The sequence below is a fragment of the Rhinoraja longicauda genome, chromosome 16, assembly GCF_053455715.1.
Source record: "Rhinoraja longicauda isolate Sanriku21f chromosome 16, sRhiLon1.1, whole genome shotgun sequence".
Classification (NCBI taxonomy): domain Eukaryota; kingdom Metazoa; phylum Chordata; class Chondrichthyes; order Rajiformes; family Arhynchobatidae; genus Rhinoraja; species Rhinoraja longicauda.
In genome coordinates this window covers 44,923,812-44,949,047 of record NC_135968.1, presented here as the reverse complement: position 1 = coordinate 44,949,047, position 25,236 = coordinate 44,923,812, and the positions used below count along the sequence as shown (strand labels likewise).

General features: G+C 42.8%; 1 protein-coding gene across 1 annotated transcript in view; it reads left to right on the top strand.

Moving 5' to 3' along the window:
- LOC144601510 (myoferlin-like) overlaps nucleotides 1–25,236 on the top strand; it is a 285,637-nt gene that overhangs the window by 255,941 nt on the left and 4,460 nt on the right. The window contains exons 49-53 of the mRNA XM_078413727.1: nucleotides 56–197; nucleotides 1,162–1,261; nucleotides 10,622–10,812; nucleotides 12,793–12,902; nucleotides 17,680–17,827. Of these exons, the coding sequence (XP_078269853.1) occupies nucleotides 56–197; nucleotides 1,162–1,261; nucleotides 10,622–10,812; nucleotides 12,793–12,902; nucleotides 17,680–17,827 (691 nt within the window). The remainder of the gene's footprint in view (nucleotides 1–55; nucleotides 198–1,161; nucleotides 1,262–10,621; nucleotides 10,813–12,792; nucleotides 12,903–17,679; nucleotides 17,828–25,236) is intronic.

The following is a 25,236-nucleotide window of genomic DNA, read 5'->3' as shown; positions in this document are numbered from 1 at the left end:
TAGAATTTATAGTGCCTGATTGTATTTTCTCATGTTTCTTTTGAATTTTCTTTAGCTGGATTGGTGGGCTTGAAGATGAAAAGCAGAAGACAGATGTGCACTACAGGTCCCTAGGAGGAGAAGGAAACTTCAATTGGCGATTTATTTTCCCATTTGAGTACCTCCCAGCCGAACAGCTTTGCGTTGTATCCAAGAAGGTGAGTTTCTGAATTTCACATCATTCGTCCTTGCACTGAAAGGTCAAAGATAGCAGCCTGAAGAATTTTAGACACACTCTTATAGACATTATCTTGCAAAAAGGTGAACAACGTTTTGTCACGGAGCTGACGAATTTGGGACGGCTGATAGTCTGACTTGGGGCGATAGTTTTTAACTTTGTCAACACTGCTCAAAAGAGTACAGAGTCTAACCCGTGGACTTGGCTGAGTGTTCTGTGGAATGCTCAGGTTCAAGTGCAATAATTGCTAAGTGATGCTATCCCCACAGGGCAGTTGCATTGGTTTGTAACCAGTGCTCCTTATAGAACAGAAGTTCCCATAGGGAGGTCCATTGTCCTCTGCTCTGCACCATTTCCTCTTGTTTGTAAGTGTGCATTCTTTCTATTCATGCTAACAGCCGTGCGAGTGCAACCCTTGCTGTGAGCAGTTATTTATGCAGCATTCTGTGGGAATGCGACTGCATGAAGAAATGGTTGAGGCTAGCGAGGGTCGGATCTAACTGACCTCTCTTTTTCTTTGGATCAAAAAAATGCATCATTAGAGTAACCTTGCGGCCTTCCACTTTTGTGTTCATGCCAGCTATCGTCCCAGCTCCCTCTAATTTGACACTGTACAGCTGGTAGTACGAGCTTAAACCAGGTGTTTAGATTTACGGCGCACATGCCATATTTGCAAGAGGAAAAGAGAACCAAATTGTTTTACTGCAGCGTTTACGAATGTAGAAAGGCACTCGCACACATGACAGAATTAAGATGCATGCTTCAAGAGAGTATTTTGATAAATCAGCAAGACGCTAGCGAAGCTTGACATCTGCAACCAAATCTGATTCTCTTTACCCTTTCACGACACATAAGTCTTCACAGATGGCTTCCTGTAAAAGGTGACAGGGAGAAGATTAATGTGAAATGGGTCATCATATATTGGCTTGCTTTTTCTATTCCAGGAAAACTTTTGGAGTCTTGACAAAACAGAGTTCAGGACACCTCCAAAACTATTCATTCAAATCTGGGACAATGACAAATTTTCCATGGACGACTATTTGGGTATGGAATTCTTGTCAGTTTATCTTTTACTGCTTAACTTACTCTGGGCTAAACTGAAGTGATGATATGAACGCTGCTTTAATCTGACAGCCCATGTACTGTCAAAATATTTTCTTTTGAGGTGCAGCAATGAATTGCTGGTTGTGTTTTGTTCTAAATAATGTAATCCTACCATGATCATTGTTTGAGTTCTGGCCTGCTGTTAACCCCAATGTCTTCTTGGAAGTTGCATGAAGTGTAGAAATGGCTGGAAGGTGTCCAAAGCAATCTTTAAGGGCCATGCAAATCGTTCAATATTCCAGAAACATCTCCCTTAATATTACATTTATATGGCCCACGGAGGCCAGTATTTAGTTTCCTTAAATGCAGCAGTGCAGTGTAGCAGAGTGCCAACAGTCAATTAAATAAAAGACACAAGATGCTGGAGTAACTCAGCGAGTCAGGCAGCATCTCTGGATAGAAGGAATGGGTTGCGTTTCGGGTCGAAACCTTCCTTCTCGACCCAAAACGTCACCTACTCCTTCTATCCAGCGATGCTGCCTGACCCACTGAGTTACTCCAGAATCTTGTGTCTATCTTCGGTGTAAACCGGCATCTGCAGTTCCTTCCCACACAATTGAATAAAAATAGATTGCTTGCTTCATATCTCGTCAAATCCAAGAGAGTCGGAAGGTAGAAAATGGCCAGGATGTGCCAAGAATAGAGTAGGTCAGTGTTGCAACAGGCATGCAGAGTGTGGTCAAAATGATTGGAATGGGGAGTTCTCAGGGGAGGGCCACAGACGAACGCACGTTCCAGGCAACACCTGTCCCTTAACCTCCCCCCTCAACTCCATCCAAGGACCCAAACAGTCTTTCCAGGTGAGACAGAGGTTCACCTGCACCTCCTCCAACCTCATCTATTGCATCCGCTGCTCTAGATGTCAACTTATTTACATCGGCGAAACCAAACGCAGGCTCGGCGATCGCTTCGCTCAACACCTGCGCTCGGTCCGCGTTGGCCAAACTGATCTCCCGGTGGCCGAGCACTTCAACTCCCCCTCCCATTCCCAGTCTGACCTTTCTGTCATGGGCCTCCTCCAGTGCCATAGTGAGGCCCACCGGAAATTGGAGGAACAGCACCTCATATTTCGCCTGGGCAGTTTGCAGCCCAGTGGTATGAACATCGACTTCTCCAACTTTAGATAGTTCCTCTGTCCCTCTCTTCCCCTCCCCTTTCCCCGATTTCCCTCTATCTTCCTGTCTCCATCTATATCCTTCCTTTGTCCCGCCCCCCCTGACATCAGTCTGAAGAAGGGTCTCGACCCGAAACGTCACCCATTCCTTCTCTCCTGAGATTCTGCCTGACCTGCTGAGTTACTCCAGCATTTTGTGAATAAGCACGTTCCAGGTTGTTCACTGTGCCAAATTGGTACAATTCCACCAGCAATTGAAGTCATGTTGGTTAATGCATATTGTAAATTAATTAGTATAAATTCTGCCTTTCGCCTATTATTTTGTACTCGATTGGACAAATTCAGAAAAATCTTTACGACACTTTATCGTGTAATGGTGCGTGCCAACTGCTTTGACATCTACCATGTGCCGGCAAATGGTCTTCACAAACAAACGTGTTACGGTTTGTGAGGGTATTCCTTTCACTTCCTACCAAGTAATCATAAGATGGAAAGTTTACTTGTGCACTGTTTCCAGGATTGCTTTAATACTTTGCCTGAGGTACATTTTGAAAGATGAAGTCTACGTTTGAGTTAGCAGATTGCATGTATTCCAGAAATGGGTGTAAATGGGTGTGACATCCGAATTGGTTGGATAGGACGAGGAAAACGAAATACTATCAATAGTTGGACTCTAATAGCTGACTGTAATGCATAATGGTGAATGCATACTTCCAGCCAAAACAAATCAATTTCTCATGTAACATACCTGATGTTGTTCTGATTTATGAACAACATATTTGAGGCGGTCTCGGATGGAGTCCATTTTTTGCTGTTAGATTAAATTTTCACAATTCACTCCCCTTGGCTTTGAATGAAATGAGATTTTCAATTTTGATGAGACATTGAGACAATGGCGAAAGATACAATCAAATGGCAGATCACATTTATAGGGTTAAAAGTTCTAGTAGAAATCAAGTCTCTCCAGTTGCTAATCCAGTGCTGTGGTTCTCAAAGACATCTCATGCTAACTTTTTCTGCAAATTTATTAAGATCCAGTTCAGATGACTCGGATCATTGATCCAAAATGCTCTGTTACTATCTCCACAGATGCTGCCTGACCTATGTGTGCTCTGCATTTTTTTTTCTATCGCTGATATTGGAGGGATTTACTTGGGATTTAGCAGATGTGGCTTCCCCTTTTAAAACAGGCTTGTCGTTTCCTATTAGCGTCTAATCTTCAATGTAATATGTCCCCCCAGGGTCAAGGAGCAGGGAACTTCAATCATCTGCCAAGCTAGAGACGCTAGCTTTGGCAACTGTATCTTCTAATTAGCCTTGGGGTGTGCATATTTAGACTGTTCCCCCAGAGGACAGGTTACATACATGTGGTCGGAAAGGAAAGGACGCAATTAAGTCTTAAGATGAAGCGATCACTGATCTCCAGTCCTCAGATTGCCCTTGAGCATTATGACACAAGATCTATTACCGAAGACCAAGGCCAAGCAAGCAGAGTTCTCGTTATTGCTGGCGTGGAGACCTCTCCGAATTCCATTGGCGAGTCAAACTGGCTCGTCAAAGGATTGATACTGTTCCAAACGCCGAGGTCAAACGTTGTCATTTTGCAGCCAATTGAATCCCTAAAGAGGCATCGCTTCCATCTCCCTTTCTTGAGGAATGTTATCTTTTGTAATTAATTAGTCTGAATTTGGGCCCTAACTGGGTAAAGAACATGCAGCAAAAACCAGCGCGAGAGATAAATCACCCTGGGAGGAGGACTTTATTGACTAGTTTGGAAGAATGGGAGGAGATTTCATTGAAGCATGCACAATTCTGAGGAGGCTTAACAGGCTGGATACAGGGAGGATGGTAGGGTGGAGGGAGAAGAGAGAAAACAGTCTAGATCCAGGGTCAAAGTCTCGGGTTACGGGGTGAGCTACAGGGTGGTGATGAAAGATTTGTCGCTCAGAGGGTGGTGAACCTGTGGAATTCCATGCAGCACAAAGCTGTGGAGACCCAATTCGCTCAGTATGTTAAAGAAGGTGGCAGATTTTTTTTTAAGCACTGGGCATCAATGGGTAAAAGTGAAGGAGAGAATTTGATTTTGAGATAAGGGGATCAGCCATGATTGCTTTGAATAGGAGAGCAGTCTGAAATGAGGCCATTGTCATCATCCTTCTGTTCTCAACATAGATCAAACTTGGATTCCAACAACAGTGCTTCTATTGACTGTGAATGTGATTTGAACAGTGGCTCTATTGATTGAAAATGTGATTTAGAGCCTTGCCGAAACCCATTCACGGTAAACACTAAATTGCATCTCATACAGTTGTCTTCCAATTTTTTTTTCTAACTGTTTAGTTTAGTTTAGAGATACAGAGCGGAAACATGCCCTTCAGCCTACAGTCCACACCGACCAGCGATCCCCGCACACTTACACTATCCTACACACACTAGGGACAATTTACACTTATACCAAGCCAATTAACCTACTAACCTGTACGTCTTTGGAGCGTGGGAGGAAACCAAAGACCTCGGAGAAAACTCACGCAGAGAACGTACAAACTCCATACAGACAGCACCCATAGTCGGGATTGAACCTGTGTCACTGGCGCCTTAAGGCAGTAGCTGGTGCCTCAAGGCAGCCCGTGACATGTTCTGTAAAGCAAAATCATCTTGAATAAAGTTCTGAATATTTCATATCCTTTTATTTTAGAAGGTCAACTGCACCCTCGAGGTCAATGTTTTGCAGGCATGCACAGTCTTGACAATTGTACTGTGCTGCATCCAAATAACATGTTGGCAGCGGTGAATATAAATGCTGCTTCGGTTTGCCATTTTGAAGACTAGCCTTAAGCAAACTTTTTATTTGCGCATTAATAATAAATCCCTGGTCGATTGGCTCATGGGATTGTCCTCCAACATTGAAATGCTTGATTACAACTTTGTTTCAGTTTCAGTTTTAGTTTATTGCCGCCTGTACCAAGGTACAGTGAAAAGGTTTTGTTGCATGCTAACCAGTCAGCGGAAAGACAATATATGATTATAATCGAACCATTTACTGTGTACCGATGCATGATAAGGGAATAACGTTTAGTGCAAGATAAAACTTAGTAAGGTCTGATCAAAGATAGACCGAGGTTTGCCAATGAGGTAGATAGTAGTTCAGGACTGCTCTCTGGTTGTGGTAGGATGGTTCAGTTGCCTGATGTAAACATTTCTTCAATATGGGCAATTCACCATGTGGGCAGCATCCTGTGATTGCCAGTTACACCTTTTAATTTAGCAGAACCAGAAGCACCGGTATAGAAAATGATTAAAGTAAAATAAAAGTAAAAAGTAAGTTGCTACAGGAATAAAATCAGCATGAAAGTAAGCATGCAGGTACACCAGGCAGTGAAGAAAGCTAATGGCACGTTGGCCTTCATTGCGAGAGGATTTGAGTTTAGGAGCAAGGAAATCCTACTGCAGTTGCACAGGGCACTGGTGAGGCTGCACCTGGAGTATTGTGTGCAGTTTCGGTCTCCTAATTTGAGGAAGGACATTTTTGCTATTGAGGGAGTGCAGCGTAGGTTCACCAGGTTAATTCCCGGGATGGCGGGACTGACATGTGATGAAAGAATGTAAGAAAATAACTGCAGATGCTGGTACAAATCGAAGGTATTTATTCACAAAATGCTGGAGTAACTCAGCAGGTCAGGCAGCATCTCAGGAGAGAAGGAATGGGCGACATTTCGGGTCGAGACCCTTCTTGTGATGAAAGAATGGGTCAACTGCGGTTGTATTCACTAGAATTTAGAAGGATGAGAGGGGATCTTATAGAAACATAAAATTCTTAGAGGATTGGACAGGCTAGATGCAGGAAAAATGTTCTCGATGTTGGGGGAGTCCAGAACCAGGGGTCATGGTTTAAGAATAAGGGGTAGGCCATTTAGGACTGAGATGAGGAAAAACTTTTTCACCCAAAGAGTTGTAAATCTGTGGAACTCTCTGCCACAGAAGGCAGTGGAGGCCAATTCCCTGGATGTTTTCAAGAGAGAGTTAGATTTAGCTCTTAGGGCTAAAGAAATCAAGGGATATGGGGGGGAAGCATTTTAGATCAGCCATGATCACATTGAATGGCAGTGCTGGCTCAAAGGGTCGAATGGCCCACTCCTGCATCTATTTTGCTGTTTCTATTTTTCTATTTAACTAACATATGAACTGATGTTTGTGATGGTAAAAGCTGTGTGACTAGTGTAAAATGAGTGACTTCTGCTTTCTTTCTACGCCCATCCCCGCCCCCAGCTGTATTTGGGATTTAGCCAAGGCATCTAAGTCATGGTGCTTAAAATAGTAAAGAAATGCCTTACCACAATGTAGATACTCCCTTTACATGCAAGTTTGTAGATAATCATTCATGAAAAAATCCAATGTGTTTTTTACATTATAAACCCTGATAGATGGCACTCTGAAACATATTGTGACATTTCATGCATAGTTGTAGTGAATATTGATAATATGGTCAATGCTTCGTGTGACACTTTCTTTAGCATTTTTAGGCTATGTAATAGTGCCCCAAAGATGGTTTCTCTCTTGTTTTAAGCATATCCAATATTTCAAATACCTGGACTATTAATTAGCCATATTGCTATCTTTAAAATCTATTATTTTCCCAATTCTTTAAACCACTGTAAAATTAAGAGAAATCGTACGTTTTTTGGTACTTTACTATATGAGGACCAACATTTCACAACAAGGTAAATGTTTAGAGACACAAAGCTGCAGATGCTAGAATCCTGAACAAAATACAAATACTAATTCACGGAATGCCACCACTGTGATCACCTGATGTCAAATAATGACTAGATGGAGCATGAATGAATGAATGAATGAATGAATGAATGAATGAATAAGTTTATTGGCCAAGTAGTTAGCCAATTAGTAACATGGTGTCAGGACAACATCGCCCTCAATATTAGCAAGACAAAGGAGCCAGTTATCAACTTCAGGAAACACAGAGGAGTACACACCGATGAACCAAAACATTATGACCACTGACAGGCAAAGTGAATAACATTGATTATCTTGTTACAATGGCACCTGTCAAGGGGTGGGATATATTAGGCAGCAAGTGAACAGTCAGTTCTTGAAGTTGATATGTTGGAGGCAGGAGGAATGTGCAGGAGTAAAGACCTGAGCGACTTTGACAAAGGCCAAATTGTTATGGCCAGACGACTGGGTCAGAGCATCTCTGAAACGGCAAGGCTTGTACGGTGCTCCCGGTCAGCAGTGGTGAGTACCGACCGACAGTGGTCCGAGGAGGGACAAACCACAAACCGGTGACAAGGCTCATCGATGCACGAGGGCAACGAAGGTTATCCCGTCTGGTCCGAACCGACAGAAGGTCGACTGTGGCACAAGGCACGGAAAATTGTAAGGTGGTCACGGGAGGAATGTGTCACAATACACAGTGCATCGCACCCTGCTGCGTATGGGGCTGCACACGGAGGACCAACAGCATATTAGGCAGGTGGTCATAATGTTTTGGCTGATCGGTGTATGCCCCAATCAGCATCAATGGTACCGAGACAATCAAGTTTCTAGGTGTAAATATTGCCAACAATCCATCGTAGACCTGCCACATTGAACAAAAAGGCACACCAACACATCTACTTTCTCAGGAGGCATGAAATTCAGCATGTTTCCAACAATTGTTACAAGTTTTTACAGATGCAACACAGAAAGCACACTGTTGATTGGTTTGGGAACAGGTCTTCCCAAAACTACTGGCTCTCCACTTTTGCACTCGACCTATTGGTCAATAGGTCACCTACGTCGGGCTGTTGTTCATCGACTACAGTTCAGCATTCAGCACCACCAAACACTGGGAACTGTGTCTATGCTCATCTCGATGCAACTGGACCTTCAACTTCCTCATTGGCAGACTGCAATCAGTAAGAATTGGCAACCATATTTCCTATTCAATAGCCCCTCAGGGATGCGTGCTCAGTCCCCTGCTCTACTCGAAGGTGGACACAAAATGCTGGAGTAACTCAGCGGGTCAGGCAGCATCTCGCGAGAGAAGGAACCCATTCCTTCTCTCCCGAGATGCTGCCTGACCCGCTGAGTTACTCCAGCATTTTGTGTCCACCTTCGGTTTAAATCAGCATCTGCAGTTTTTTCTCTAATCTATGGGAGATGCTGCCTCTAAAGGGCAGCCAGCATCATCAAGAACCCACCCCTACCTGGCGTCACCCTCATTTTACTCCAACCATTGGGATGAAGGCATAGGAGTCTGAAAACTACCAGGTTCAAGAATAGTTTCTTCCCAACAACCACCAAGTTGTTGAATGCTGTAATACACTAACCTATGGACTGTCTTTGGTTGCACTGACATCAAGATTTTTGCGCTAGTGTTGGGGTTAATAATTTATTGGGGTTATTTTTTTTTTTATGATATATTATCTATGTGTTGCAGGCCCACTATGCTGCAGCAAGTAAGATTTACATTGTTCCGTTGTCGGTACATGTGACAATTAAACGATCATGGCCGCCAGAGTGTTGTGGTTGTACACAGTTCAGTTCAGTACACAGATCAGACTCCCCATCATTGACTCCATCCACATTTCAAATAGTCTTGTACAAGCTGCCAGCATAATCAAGGACTTTTCTCACCCTAGTCATTCCTCCTTCTCGCTGCTCCCATTCTGCACTCTGGCATCTTTCTCTTTGCTCCATCTGTTGTTCTTGCGTTTGGCTTGATTGTATCTGATTTATTTGGATAGCAAGGAAACACAAGCTTTTCACTGTACCTCAGCACACGTTGCCATAAACCTAAACCTGCGTATTCAGTTTAAGTTTTTTAAAACTACTGACGTTGGTTTAGGTTTTTTTAGTTTAGAGATAAAGCAAGGAAACCAGAGGTCCCCGCATGCCATTCCTTCTCTCGCGAGATGCTGCCTGACCCGCTGAGTTACTCCAGCATTTTGTGTCCACCTTCGAGTAGAGCAGGGGACTGAGCACGCATCCCTGAGGGGCTATTGAATAGGAAATATGGTTGCCAATTCTTACTGATTGCAGTCTGCTAATGAGGAAGTTGAAGGTCCAGTTGCATCGAGATGTGCATAGACACAGTTCCCAGGGTTTGGTGGTGCTGAATGCTGAACTGCAGTCGATGAACGTTCATGGTGATGTAGGTGACCTATTGTCCAATAGGTCGAGTGCAAAAGTGGAGAGCCAGTATATATAGGCACCGACCAGAGATCCCCACACTCTTACACTATCCTACTCACACTAGGGACCACTTACAGTTATGCCAAGCCAATTAATCTACAAACTTGAACGTCTTTGGAGTGTGGGGGGAAACCAGAGCTCCCCGGAGAAAACCCACGCAGGTCACGGGAAGAACATGCAAACTCCATACAGACCGCACCTGCAGTCAGGATCCAACCCGGGTCTTTGGCGTTGTAAGGCAGCAACTCTATCACTGTTCTGCCTATGTATTGTCTTTTAATCTATTTTCAAATGTACTCGTGCATTTCTTGCCAATTCCTATCTACATTCCAACTTGATTATTTTCACAAGTTCCCTTTTACAAAATTCACCGTGCAGATAGAAAATCACATTCTAGGAAGAAGTGGCTTCAGAATAAAGCCTTACTAGCTGCCTTGAGTCTGTTGCTTGGATACTGAATGAAGTTCATTTTCTTCAGCCGACGGCATTTGAATAAATGTGTGTTTTCAAACTTAAAGTGAAACTTCAAAATATTAAGTCACAGCTCAGTGTGATTTTCATTATCCCAATGTCATTATCTGCAAAAATAACTTCAAGTTATAAAACAGATACTGGCAACAACCAGACACCACCTTTACACAATGTTGTTGTTGAACCATCGAATGAATAACAAGCATATGTGTATTAGAACTGCGTGCATTATCAGTGAAAATGGTCAAAATAGTTTTTGCTGCATGCAGCAATCTCCAGTGAATCATCAGTTTGTAAAAACACCAGAATAGTGATGCCTCTTTAATCTGCTGAATTTCGTTTATCTATTGACAATGGACATATTTGTCCATTGGAAATAATTGATAATTCTGGTTGTTAATTTTGAAGTTTGACATCAGCCCAATAAAACAAGGAGAGGGGCAGATTGTTAATACGTGCCAAGTTCTCTTGTTTGATTCTCATCACGTAGTTCTATTCATGCTCTTGTCTCTAATTTGCAGGTTTCCTTGAGTTGGACCTGAACTCAACAATAAGCCCAACCAAAACGGCCAAAGGGTGTGACCTGGACATGCTGCCAGATAAGAAGGATCCTGGTGCTAAAGCTCCTAAACTGACTTCACTGTTTTCTCAGAAGTCGTTAAATGGTTGGTGGCCATGTGCCCAAGAGAAAGATGACAAACGTATTTTGGCTGTAAGGATCATCCCATATATTAATAGAACCTTATTTGCAGTGTTATCATATTCTGCCTTGCAAGTTTGGGGTTATTATAATTTGTTTTGGTGAAGAATGTCATCAATAACTTCGCTTGTTTTAAACTCAAATAGAGAAACCTAGATGGGCATTTCAAGTGTTTAAGGGTACGATGGGCCCTACCAGGTTATCGAGGGAGGCAATAGAACTGGGACCTTGACAGAGATCTTTGTATCCTGTTAAGCCTTGGGCAAATTGTTGCATGCAAAAGCAAACGATTGCAAGACTGGGAATCCAAACTACAAGTGGAAGACTCTTGGAGATGCTTGCTAGGTTATGTGGCATCTGTAAAGTAGGAGACATACTTGATATTCAAGTCGATTTAATTTTGAAGATTGTTAGCCTGTAATGTCACCTGTTTTTCTCTCGGCAGAAGCTGTCGGACTTTCTATTTTGAATTCTCCAAATCTTTCCTGTGTGCTTATACTGTACAGTATGAGAAACAAACTGTACACACGTGGCCTCCTTTCTTGCCAAGAATCGACTAAACACTTGAGAATTTCTGACAATTACACTCCTACGTGGGCCATTAATGAGGGTCTTTCAGCGGTTTTTGCTGCTGGGATGCCTCAAGGTGAATTTAAAACCTCTTTAAAAAACAATAATTTGCCGAGAATCTGTCTGCTCTACACTGACGTAACTAATGGTTGAATGTTTTCTTTAACAAAATTGTATTCAAACATCAGCCAGACCTTTTTCATATTTGTGGCAACCCCCTTTCCACCTAAATTAACAAACTGCAACAGGTCACAATTTTAGTTTTAGTTTTAGAGATACAGCACGGAAACAGGCCCTTCGGCCCACCGGGTCCGCGTCGACCAGCGATCCCCACACATTCACACTATCCTACACCTACTAGGGACAATTTACATTTACCAAGCCAATTAACCTACAAACCTGTACGTCTTTGGAGTGTGGGAGGAAACCAAAGATCTTGGAGAAAACCCACGCAGGTCACGGGGAGAACGTACAAACTCCGTACAGTCAGCACCCGTAGTTGGTATCAAACCCGGGTCTCCGACGCTGCATTCGCTGTAGGGCAGCAACTCTACCGCTGCGCCACCGTGACCACCCTTAAATTCTTAAGTATATCAGGGAATGTTTTTAATGCTATTTTTATTTTAAACAATTGCATTCTGAAGCTCTTCACAGTTGTGCTGGGTTTTGTTTTTTACATGAGCCAGTTTGCAAATCAGTTTGAGCAAGAATTTGAACAAAGGAAAAGATGCAATTCGTTCCTGGATCCCATAACTTAAAGCTAAACCTCTTGATCACTGGAGTTTTGTCCTTAAGTATTGAGAAGCTCGGACAGGGTAGAATGAAGGTATAATTGTGACTTATGAAATAATGCATATGCAGCGACGTTTTTATACCATATACATCATGAGCAAACCTATATGGAAACAATTGTATGCTTATGTTGCACCACGTTTTTCACTCCTGGGTGAACTACCTTGAAGAAAAATGACAATCATTTGAAGCCACAAAGAATATGAAAGGTTATCTGATTAATGATTCGACAGCCAGGAGCTACAGCAAGCAGTGAGTTATTTCATACCTTGGGTCATTAGTCACAGTCAATGATGACATGTTGATAGAATTTTAAACTCCAATAGAAAAACCATGATGGACATCTTGTGAATTGTTAAAAGTTATGCTTGAATACCAAAGAAACTTTTTCTAGGTCAATTGTTTGGGTAGTTAATTGCGATTATCACAAAATAACTCTGCCCCTGATTCATGGATCGCATACTGGCTTTTGAGATGGGCCTGTTGGCCTGAAAAGGATTGCATGAAGTACTGTTTTTAAAAGGTTGACGTAATCCTAGAAGTTTTGTATTCGGAGGTAACCGTATCACTTATCTGTGAATGTCTGTTCTCATTAGACATTTTGCTGAAAGTTTTTCTTTTGTTTTCCAGGGTAAAGTTGAAATGACACTGGAGATTGTCACTGAACAAGAGGCCGAGGAAAAACCTGCTGCCAAAGCAAGAGATGAACCCAACATGAACCCAAAACTGAATCCTCCAAAGTAACCTTTTTTTTCCTTGATTTGTTTTTGTATGTTTGTATCTTGCGTTTTGAAAGGACGGGGGCCTATATGGGGCATCAAATTTAAAAGCATAGCTTTTTTTGTGTTTTAAACATTGAATGTCAACTAGTTGAAGTGAATGGATGGGTTTTAACCATTCTTTATAAGCAGAGATTTTTTATCTCCTCATGTTTCATGCACTTACGATTTACATTCAAGTGTTCTATTGAGTCCACTGAGTTGGATGCAGTTGAGAGTCATGTTTGTTCTTTCAATTGCTTAAAAAAAAAGAACATTTCAGCAAATAGTTTGTGCTGGGATTTGTTTAAATTGAATTTAGACTGGCGAATGCATTTCTGGCACTTTCCACTCTAACCATCATGAACTTTCATAATGCTGTTGATCATGAAGTGGCTTATAAATATTTTCCTGCTGCTTCACTTTCCACTTCACCTCTGGCCATAGATTCAATGTTGGGGGTCAGTCTGTACATTCTGCCTTCTCTCAAGGAACTTGTTGATTGTCCCAGAACATGGATAATAAGTGAATTGATGAGGAAGAAGCTTTTACAAGTGACCCAGGCCCCTTTGATTCCCAGCAATCGCTGTAGCTGTTGTCCTAGCGACCTCTCAGGATGCAGGATGAGTTGTTTCCATTTAAGTGTCATGGGCTACGAGATGTTCACTGAGGCCAATATGGGAGTTCCAGACTCCATCCCCAACCCCCTCCCACTTTGGGCGGTTGTGGGTCAGGATTCCCAGGAATTGGTGGAGGTGTTCCTTCAAGGAAGAATTGAGTTAGTCGTTGAATCTTTTTCTCCTCCCCATCAGACCATGGAATAGCATGTCTGTTTTGCGAGTCTATTGTCAGGTATGTAAACTATGTAGCCAGTAGGGTTGCCAACTGTCCCGTATTGGCCGGGACATCCCGTATATTGGGTGAAATTGATTTGTCCCGTATGGAACCACCCATTAGGCCTGGCGACGTTGTAGGCCCGGACACTGTAGACCTGGACACTGTAGGCCCGGGGGCCACTGTAGGCCAGGACAGTGTAGGTCTGGAAGCCTGGGCGTTGCCTAACGGAGGTTGCGTAGCAACCCACCTCCCGGCCCGGGCGGCCGCCATTAGTTAAGCAGGACCACGTAGCCGCTGGCTGGGTGAGGTCACGTGGGGCCCGGGGCGGTGACGTCACCTTTTGTCCCTTATTTGGTAGTGAGAAAGTTGGCAATCCTAGTAGCCAACCCAAGCATTGCCAAGGCCTTAACACTGGCGATGTGGGCCCGAGAAAGTTGGCCAACATTGGTTCACTTCTCCATCCAGTGAATTTGAAGGATTATGGTATTTTTCCAGAGTCGTGGGATGCGTGTCTCAGAACATAGAAGAGGGCAGGGATCTGTGCTGCCCAGTAGACACTGAGTTTGATGCCAGGTCCAATGTCTTGATTTTTCCCACAGTTGGTGAACAGCGAGGAAGGTGGTGCTTTCTTTGCTGAGCAGTGGCTCCTCTGATCCAGTGTCCAGTGTCTTGTCATGAATGTTTCTTTTGGAGGACAGTATGGTGCCGCAGGGTCAGTTTGGGGAATGGCCACGGTTTTGTGGATGCAAAGTAGAAGCCACTTCCCTCATATGTTTCAATCAACAGAGGCTAATAAAAGAACGAGTACAAGCAAGGCAGACACCTTTCAGAGTGGATGGGTCATGAAACAAGAGTAAGCCAATACCCGGGGTTGAAGGTGGAGGTGTAATGGGTTTCCACTGTCAGGGTCTTTTCAACAGATGTATAATGTGTTTGTCAGGGTTGGTCTAGGTCGAGTTCAGTTATACCATCACTCTGTGAGTGAATGATGTATTGATACTGAATATCTGGGCTTAAGGCATCGTGAGCAATGTACAAGAGGTCTATTGCTGTCCAGAAATTCAAAAATCCATGGCATTGTTCAGGAAAAATGGGGAAGATTGATGGGTGTATTTAAACCTGTAGAAATTTAGCAGAATTTGCACTTTGTATGTTCTCGAGCACAGAGAGAAAACAGAAAGGAATGTCCCTGCAGGAGGTCTGGCTACTCGCTGCTGTGATGTGCACACGTGCCCTCTGCTCACAACTATTGACTGCTTCACTCTGTAAAAAGATGTCACCATCTTTCATCACTTTTAATGCTTCATTCCAGTTTTGTAAACTTTTATTTTATTTTGAAGTTTGTGCTTAAAGTACAAAGTTTTTAAATATGTTGCGGTTCCCCGTCCTCCATAAATTGCTTTGAGCCTCAATAAATATTGACAGTTGTGGTTTCTCGGTACTTGGCACGATCCCACAAGCACAAGTGTGCTGTGGTGCTTTTTTTCATGTTTGGTTGAAGGAGGAATGTTATGTGGGATATTGCCACAGAATCCTTTGCCGTGATCTACGGACCCCAGTTTAACAAAGCAGCTTAAGAAGGTTCATCTGAAGGTGATGCCCAAAGTGCCCGCCGACATTTTGAACCAAAGTCTTGAAGTGGGACTTGAACTAATCTACTGAAATAATCTGACACTTTGAACATTGGTCATTATGTGCAGCAGCTATGAGTTGGCAGAATCAGAGGAAAGTGTTCAATGTCTACAAGTTGTTGGCTTTTAACAGATGTTTCCTGACCTACTGAATGTTTGCAGCATTGTTCTTGCTTAACATCTGCTTTATTTGCTTAAGTGTGTTATTTTGTGTTTGCTCCCGTCTCGTATTTGGTTTATGTTCTCCAAAATGTGGAAGAATGTGTGTGTGATCATACTGAAACCAACAACATTCTTGGTCTCCACAGGCAGAATCAGATTGACCTCTCTACAAATGGGGTGTATTGATACTTGGATTTCTAGAGACCAATATGCCTCTTGTATATTCCTTCTGGCTTTCAGTATTAAGTATCAGAAGGCCATTCACCTAAGAGTGACAATCTGGCTGATGTACAACATTTCCGTCACCTGCAACGGGACCCCACCACTGGCCATATCTTCCCATCCCCTCCCCTCTATGCGTTCCGCAAAGACCGTTCCCTCCGTAACTCCCTGGTCCACTCGTCCCTTCCTACCCAAACCACCCTATCCCCGGGCACTTTCCCCAGCAACCGCACGAGATGCAACACCTGTCCCTTTACCTCCCCCCTCAACTCCATCCAAGGACCCAAACAGTCTTTCCAGGTGAGACAGAGGTTCACATGCACCTCCTCCAACCTCATCAATTGCGTCCGCTGCTCCAGATGTCAACTTATTTACATCGGCGAAACCAAGCGCAGGCTCGGCGATCGCTTCGCTCAACACCTGCGCTCGGTCCGCGTTGGCCAAACTGATCTCCCGGTGGCCGAGCACTTCAACTCCCCCTCCCATTCCCAGTCTGACCTTTCTGTCATGGGCCTCCTCCAGTGCCATAGTGAGGCCCACCGGAAATTGGAGGAACAGCACCTCATATTTCGCCTGGGCAGCTTGCAGCCCAGTGGTATGAACATCGACTTCTCCCACTTTAGATAGTTCCTCTGTCCCTCTCTTCCCCTCCCCCTTTCCCAGATCTCCCTCTATCTTCCTGTCTCCACCTATATCCTTCCTTTGTCCCGCCCCCCTGACATCAGTCTGAAGAAGGGTCTCGACCCGAAACGTCACCCATTCCTTCTCTCCTGAGATGCTGCCTGACCTGCTGAGTTACTCCAGCATTTTGTGAATAAATACCTTCGATTTGTACCAGCATCTGCAGTTATTGTCTTATACGCAGAAATGGGGAACACCAATTAAAAATAACGAGTCAACGGTGTAGGATGATCGAATACTGCATTTCACTTGGATTTCTCCACCCAGGAGAACTGTGGGGGCTCAGCTGCTGAGGTAGTTTAACAAAAAAGAAAGGCTGGATATGAAGAGAGTAGAGGGGGTTATGATTTTATTACGGGATGGTGGGACTGTGGAAATATATCAGCCATGAGCATATCAAATCTGCTTCTGCTATCTCCCCACCCGGCTCGGACATGCCCCACAAAGAGTGGGTCACCCTGAACCGGCTCCACACAGGGGTTGGCCGGTCCAACGCCAACATGCATCGTTGGGGGTTGCGTCCATCAGCAGCCTGCGTGTGTGGAGCAGACCAGCAAACAACGCACTGTCCTCCGTCCCCCTGGTGGAGGGGTAGACCTCACAGCCCTCGACAACAGCACATTGCACTGGCTACAGCGCCTAGAGGGCGTTACATAACTTCTGCTGCCTCAAACGCAAGAAGAAGAACATATTGAATAACGGAATAGGCACAGAGGGCTGAATGGCCTCTTCTGTGTTCCATACAACTGTCACTTTCACCAACAAGTTTTGTTTCCTTTCTGAGAGCACGAGAGAAATCCCATGTTTGGTTTCTTCTCCAACGGTAATAATTTTCTTGGAGGACAGTTAGTATCCAGCTGCATGGGACCTCATTCCAGTCACCGCACTTCCAACTGTGAATGTGTTTGTTACACCTTGTTCATCTTGGCACTTTGCACCATCCTGTCACAATAAACGTTCACTTCAGTAGTAACAGCACCATTCCTGAACAAGAAGTCAAAGCCCACACAGTCCTTATGAGTGACTGCGTCCTTCTACATACACCCACTGTGAGCTGTTGGTTAGGTAGGAGCTAACTATGGTTTTTAAAATGGGTAATAAAATAAACATGCCCGTGGTTTCCTTGAACAATGGTTTCTTAATTCTGTAAATGAGTACTTAATGTAAATTGTGTACACTATTCGTTTGGAATGGAAAATTAACTGTATTTAATTCTTTACAATCAGCCGTCCAGAAACGTCTTTCCTGTGGTTCACCAATCCTTGTAAGACGTTGAAATACATCATCTGGCGCCGATTCAAATGGATATTTCTCGGGCTCATAATACTGCTGTTTGTAGTTTTGTTCCTCGGGGTCTTCTTTTACTCATTGCCGGTAAGTGCCAGGTTATTATTAACACCGTTCTCAAGGTGAGATTGCACGAAAGTCCTGCTTTCAAGAAATAAACAAGACTTGACTTTTCTTTTTTTAATTCCCCTTCTGATTTGGGTCATCGCTCATTTGTAGGTTTTTTGGATTGCAATACTAATTTGGGTTTTGCCTTTCACCAGATAGAATCTATTGAAAAGTATTTTGTGAAATGCAGCGGAGGTTGATCTAAAATGGAGCGCATGACCTGAATGCTACAATTGGCTACTGTTTACACTTGCTACTTTCGCCACTTAAGTCCAAAGGCACAAAGCAATATTCTCAAAGGGAGTTAGCTTGGTATTTCTGCCACTTGCTGTAACTTTTTAACATAATTCCTTCCAGCCAGTTCTTCAGTACAAGTTCATGATTCATCCACTATTTTCTCACACTGCTGTTGTGGTAACTTCAGAAACATTTGTTGCCTTTCTCAAAGATATTACTGAAACTTGATGAGCACGCCAGGATTTTGCTATAAAGCAAGTATACTTTTGCTCCCCGCCCTCCTCAGTTTGCTGTCTTTTAAGAGTGCGGGCTTCTCACCCCAACCCCCCTCACCCCACAACATATCGATGTGCTGTATTGACTAACAAGTTAGCTACTTTACAAGACAGGATATGTCCCTGAGAGAGTTTATGATCCTGCCAGTAAAAACAGCAACTGGAGGCTGGCTGGCCAGAGATGCTAGTAAAGGCTACAATTAGAGTCACAGAGCCCCAAATGAAAATCCACAGCTTTATTCCAAATGTTAACTTAACCTTAAAAACCAAGGGCTAAATTAGAAATAATGTACTAAGAAAAGTAAACTGCATAATCGCAGGATGTAAATGTGAGTATGCATTTTATATATATTTTAATTTCTGGGCTAACTCGGTTTATTTAATGGACTGTGTACCCTGAAGCCGCCTTTTGCATTTCATCTATTCATGAACCATCAGCTACAGAGGGGTTAATGTTGGGAGCCAAGTTCCCCATTATCTTAGCATTTTCAATTAAATACACCAAATTACCAATGGCACTTAGTATAAAGTATTGCTGCAATGATGTAGGACGACCTGCAATTACATTGATTTACTCTGGACTATGTTCAGTTCATTGGGTAGAAAAAAAAGAGATTGGTGTTTAAGAAATTCACTGGAGTAATAAATTCTGTATATTGCTACCAAGTTAGAGCAACAAGGCTGTTAATTTAAAATTAAATAAAAACCCCTCTGTCTTCCACTTTGATGGGAAACAAAAGATTACGGGAAAGTTCTTTTTAAGGTGGTAGGAGGGAAAAGTTCAGCAGCATCCATCATGGCCTGCAGGCTCGCTGGGATAGGAGGGAGGGACATAAAGGTGTCAACACCAGAGTGGGTACAGTAGTAAATCACAGTTAGTGGAGCTAGCACAGGAATGGCAAACCAAGGCAGCTGTTAGTTGTGCAGTGCTGGATCTCTCAATGTTGTGTTAAGGCAAGTCCCCTTCTCATGACCTTGCTTTCCATTGCTGTTTGTACACCACCATCATCTCCCTCCTTAGCCTCGTGACCTTAGCTGGCTGATTTTTTTTTTAACCGCAGCTGATGAAGCTGAGAAAATGGAGATGCAGCCTGTCGGGATGTTTTAATGGTTCTATTATTATGGGCTGAATTTTTCAATTGTTACTTGGGCTACTTTAACTGTCTGCGGTCAAATTCTCATCCATATTATTTTTCATCCACGTTAGATTAATTTTAAGTGTTTTTGTGATTCATAACTGCAAGCATAGTGCTGATGCTTGAGAATCTGAATTGTTTTATACCACTTTAGAAGGTTTATAACACAAAATCTTTTTTGCCTATAATTGAAGGAATGATGTTTGTTTAAAACGTGAAAATTGATCCTAATATTGTTAGCTGTCAACAATAAGTAGTTGAGATTGTGCTTCAAATTTACCTAAATTTAAAACGTTGAATTTTCTGATTTTTGATCTGTTAGATCAAATGTGAACTGTAATGTATTTCGTAGTTTATTTGCTGGCTGTCGAGTTTGATTACTAAATGTTGCGTGTACATTTAGAAAGTAACTTGGATCTGAATTGTAAGATGTAAAGTCACTTAGGCAGTCGTGTGCTGGAGCCCTGTATAGATGGGAACATATATTTTGCTTCTCCCATAGTGGACCATGTGGAATTAGGAAGCAGAAGTCAGGAGTCCTGCTACAATTGATGAAGTTTAATAATATATTCCTTTATTCGTCCCACACTGGGGAAATTTACAGGTTTGAGGTTTGGACAGCTCTGAAAGAAAGCAGCGTTCATGATTGCCCATTGCAAAAGCACCATATTTACTGTGAATAATATCATAGTCAAGCAAAATACGGCAGACTCTGGAATTTGAAATATAAAAGCCAAATTGCTTGAAGCTCTCAACAGGTCAGGCAGCATTTGTGAAGAAAGTTAGTTTTGGAGGTTTCATAAGGTGATATGGATTTATTTAAAGCTGCAGAATCAAGCAATTGAATACAAACCATTGTTAAACATTGAAAGACTCTGCTTCCTTGGTTAGTCCTATAACTAGCAAACCCATCAGGTATTTAGGGACTTTTGTGTCCCACTTTCAATTTAGTCGTTCCAGAGAATTTGATTAATAACCCACACAGCCCAAGGGCAGTGCAGTGGCAGAGCTGGTAGAGCTGGTAGAGCTGCTGCCTCACAGCGCCACAGACCCAAGTTTGATTTGGAGCTGTCTATATGGAGTTTGCCTGCGACCACATGGGTTTCCTCCATTGCTCTGGTTTCCTCACACATCCTGAAGACATGTTTGTAGCTTAATTGGCCTCGATAAAAATTGCCCCTGGTGTGTCGAGAAAGTGGGATAACATAGAACTAGTGTGAAAGGGTGATCTTCTTTTGTGTCCATCATCTATGTTTCAAATGTTGGGCCAGGCTCTTGCACAGTGGACAGCCTTCTCACTTGCCACCACTAGATCTTCCAGGCAGCATTGTTCACCAAGAAGTGGTCATCTTAGTAGGTGTGGCATGGATTGTACAGATGTTCCACATTCACATTCTGTGTCTGCCGCATCTGCATTGCCCCATTTGCTCAACATGTAGCAAAATAACTGCAGATGTAGGAAAATAACTACAAATCGAAGATATCACAAAATGCTGGAGTAACTCAGCGGGTCAGGCAGCATCTCAGGAGAGAAGGAATGGGTGACGTTTCGGATCGAGACCCTTCTTCAGACTGATGGGTCTCGACCCGAAACGTCACCCATTCCTTCTCTCCTGAGATGCTGCCTGACTCGCTGAGTTACTCCAGCATTTTGTGATACTTCCCATTTGCTCAATGATCAGCATGGGCTCGGCAGGCCGAACGGCCAGTTTCCACGCTGTATCCCTAAAAAAGAACCTAAACATAACATGGGTAGGTTACCTTAATTTTTAAATTGTGCAAGGTGCATGTCGTGGTTTTGTAGAAGTGGTAATTAATGGTAATGGTAAAGTCGCTTGAATTGGAGAAATCCTTTGCCCTATGATTATGGGGCTAATTATGGGGCTGCCAGTATAAACACTGCAGACTTTGTAGATCCGTCTTGTTGAATTGGCATTGGTAATGCAGAAATGGTCATTCGTGGTAATCTGGCATTTGTCACCTGGCTTCTTCAATGTTCAAGCTTGTGTTGCGCAGGTCACCCTACACAGGGATACACTTCAGTGCAACAAAAGACCATGAGCGCAATGGATGACTGGCCAAATGAAACTCGTTCCAGTCAGCCAATAGACAATAGACAATAGGTGCAGAAGGAGGCCATTCGGCCCTTCGAGCCAGCACTGCCATTCAATGTGATCATGGCTGATCATTCTCAATCAGTACCCCGTTCCTGCCTTCTCCCCATACCCCCTGACTCCGCTATCCTTAAGAGCTCTATCTAGCTCTCTCTTAAATGCATTCAGAGAATTGGCCTCCACTGCCTTCTGAGGCAGAGAATTCCACAGGTTCACAACTCTCTGACTGAAAAAGTTTTTCCTCATCTCCGTTCTAAATGGCCTACCCCTTATTCTTAAACTGTGGCCCCTTGTTCTGGAACCTCCCCCAGCCAAGTGCAACCTTCATTCCCCAAGTGAACCACATGCAGAATGATAAAGAAAATAACCAAAAACGAGAAGATAACTAAGAATGATAAAGAAAATAACTTTAACAAAAGATTTGTTTCCACAATTTTTCCTCTTCTCTCCTGGATTCGAAAAGCTGTGCCCGCTTTGCGTTGCGTTCTTTAACAAACTGAATCTCAAATTGTGAACAAGGATGGCCGCATCCATCACATTGGTGAGGACGGGATGTAGTAGAAATGAAAAATCATAAATGAAACCAGACTCGAGCATGTTACAATTGTGGCTGGCATCATAACCTGTGGCTACTAAAAGAATAGGAATGAGCAATCAGGTGGTAGGATGGCAGAATTTTGCTTAAAGATGAACTCCTTCAGTTGAACCTAAACATTGCCCACCCAACATCACCATGTCACTTCAGCAAGTAGGCAATTAGCAAAATAATTTGTGAAGCGAACCTCCCCCAGTCTCAGTTTAGTTTATTGTCGCGTGCACTGAGGTACAGTGAAAAGCCCTGATCAGTGTTTGTGGCTTCACATTAGCCTCTCCAATTATGGTCAATGCAGTAAGTGCAGCCCCCTGCCATTGGAGTCGGGAGGTTATGGCAAGCTGCTAAATATGAAGCTCTTGTCCGAGTTCAAGGAACTTTATAGCAGTTGTAAAGTGGAGGTCCCCCCTACACTCGGACTGATTAAAAACTGTAGCCCAATAAAATGGCAGGCCTGTGAAATGTCATACCTGGCACAAATATCCAATGCCTCTATTTGAGACCTTGCACTTTGGGATGCTACGAATGTGGGCAAGTGGCACGCCCACAGTAAATGTCATATTGAATGATAAGTGCACAGCTGTGTGTAGAATGGTGCCTCATCTCAGATTTAACATCTTGGGGGTGAGACCAGCTTGCCTTAGGTACAGAAGTGTGAAGCCGGTTAAACTAGAAGAGATTATAGGGGAAACTATAGGAGTGCTCTCTCTGCAAATTAAAGAAACCAACTGCTCATGTTTTGTTTACAAAGTCCCTTTCTAAATCCAATTTTGATGCAGATGAGAGGTTTGACAGATTCAGTCCCCATTAATGGGAAAGGCGCGACAATGCCAATGTGCTTTTCATTGGAACCCATCCATTGCCAACCAGAAGATTTCCTGGATTACCCCCTGTTGGAGAAAAGCAGTTCAAGTAATAGAATGTGAAAATTGCTCAAATATAGCATGATCCACAGAAGCATAGAATTTCATGGTGTAAGTGCGAGTTTTAAATATGAAATCAGTGAGGGCTATGACTCCGGTTGCAATCCAAAGGCACATGGCTGTGTAGCGCATGAACTAAACCAGTATTTGAAGGCATTGCAACAGCTTCCATTTAGCACAGAATGCTTATTGTCCTTCCACGAAGTCTACTCAGTCTTTTCTTCCGATTTAAAGACTGTTCTGGATGTACACATTTGGACTAAATACAGCAATTCGACAGACTACTTATCAGAATGATGACCCTGCTTCAGATTCTAGGCGTTGAAGGTAGTTGGTCTGTTAAATGTGCCACCTCTGGAGCAACTTGTTCAAAAATCTCAAACTCCGGAGAATGAGCCATTTAATTCTTCTAAACTCTGCTTCAGAATTGCTGTAATGTTGGGAAAGAAGTTCACTTGGTGACAAGAGGTTAATTGCTGGCGTAGAATTTAGGCAGATTTCAATACCAACATCCTGAGAGGAAAAAAGAATATCTTCTACAAGCAAATTGAGAACCATTAGGGTAGATATTTTCAACCCATATGCTTGGCAGCAACTCCCGAGTAAACTCACTTGATTTGATCAAATCCTTTGCGCGATGATGGGGTTAATCAAGCTGCCAGTATAAACACAGCAAGCTTTGTAGATCCATCTTGTTGAATTGGTGTTGGCCAATCAATCTATTCACATTCTAACTAAGAGCTGGTTAACAAGGGCCAATATTTAAGAAAGATAGCTAAACTGGAGATATGATGAAAATCCTTTTTCAAAACAATGATGAACGCAAATATTAGAAAATAAAATAAATGATTTGGTGAAAAAAAATCCACTTCTTGGAAGCAGCTACTGACCTCCAATATTAAGCAAACTTCCAAAGATTAATATTTCTCATCCTCATCCAAGTTAGCCACCTTATTTGGAGAGGTTTGGGCCCAACGGGTCCACTTGGTCTAGTCAGGCATAAAATGGGATATGTCCAAATTTATCAGGTTATGCTGGAATTTCTGATCATAATTTAAACTTCTCTAAATTGGAGAGACCAAATCCAAATTAGATTGCCAAATGCATCCATTTTTTTAGAATTACAAAAAAAGAAATGCTACAAATACTCAATAGGTCAAGGTGCACCTGTGGAGAAAGAAATGCTTATTGCTTCAGGATGATGACTTTCATTTGAACCTTTTCAGTTTTGGGGATTGAGAGCAGCCTCAGTCAAAGAACTGCACCAAATTGTCCCAGTAGAAATTATCCAGACTTGATACATAAACTCAACAATTGTTTTAAATATTGAGAATATCTAGCAGTTTCATTTTCGGATTTGCAGTGACCAACTTTCCACCTGGTAATCACAATAATTGTCCTCCATTTTCCTGTTCTTTGTTTTCTTTTTCATCTGATTCCTTCCTTCTCTTTTGGTCTGTACCATTGTTCGGTTATTTTTGCTGCTCTCTCTCTCTCTCCTTCCCTCCACCTAATTCCACTCCCACACTTCTTTCTCAAAACATTTTTTTTTTCCCAGTTCTGATGCAAGGGATATTATTTTCACCCACTTCTAAAGAGAGAATGCAGCGGTCAGGCACATGAATCACATTCAAGCTTGTCCAGTTTGTTGGAAAGTATGCCTAGTTCTCAGAATGCCCACTAGATAGAGCTCTGTGCTGGGAAGAATTGCTGTTCTTCAAGGCAGATTGAAAAGTAGGTTGTGCAGAATTCACTTTCTGCAGAAAAATAGAATCAGTTTGAGATTGGAGAAATCTTTTGGGGGTAAAATGTCAGGTGTCAATTATGTTTTGTTTCTAGTTGATATATTGAAATAGTCCCTAGCATTTATTAAATGTCATTTATCCATGCCCTTTGCTGCTCCTCCTGTGACTTAATACAACCAATTAATATTTGTGGTGCAGTGTCAAGTCAAGTCAATTTTATTTGTATAGCACATTTAAAAACAACCCACGTTGACCAAAGTGCTGTACATCTGTTTAGGTACTAAGGAAAAAAATGAAACATCCAGTAGCACACAAACATAACAGCACATACAAAACAGTTCACAGCGCCTCCTCAATGGGCCTCAA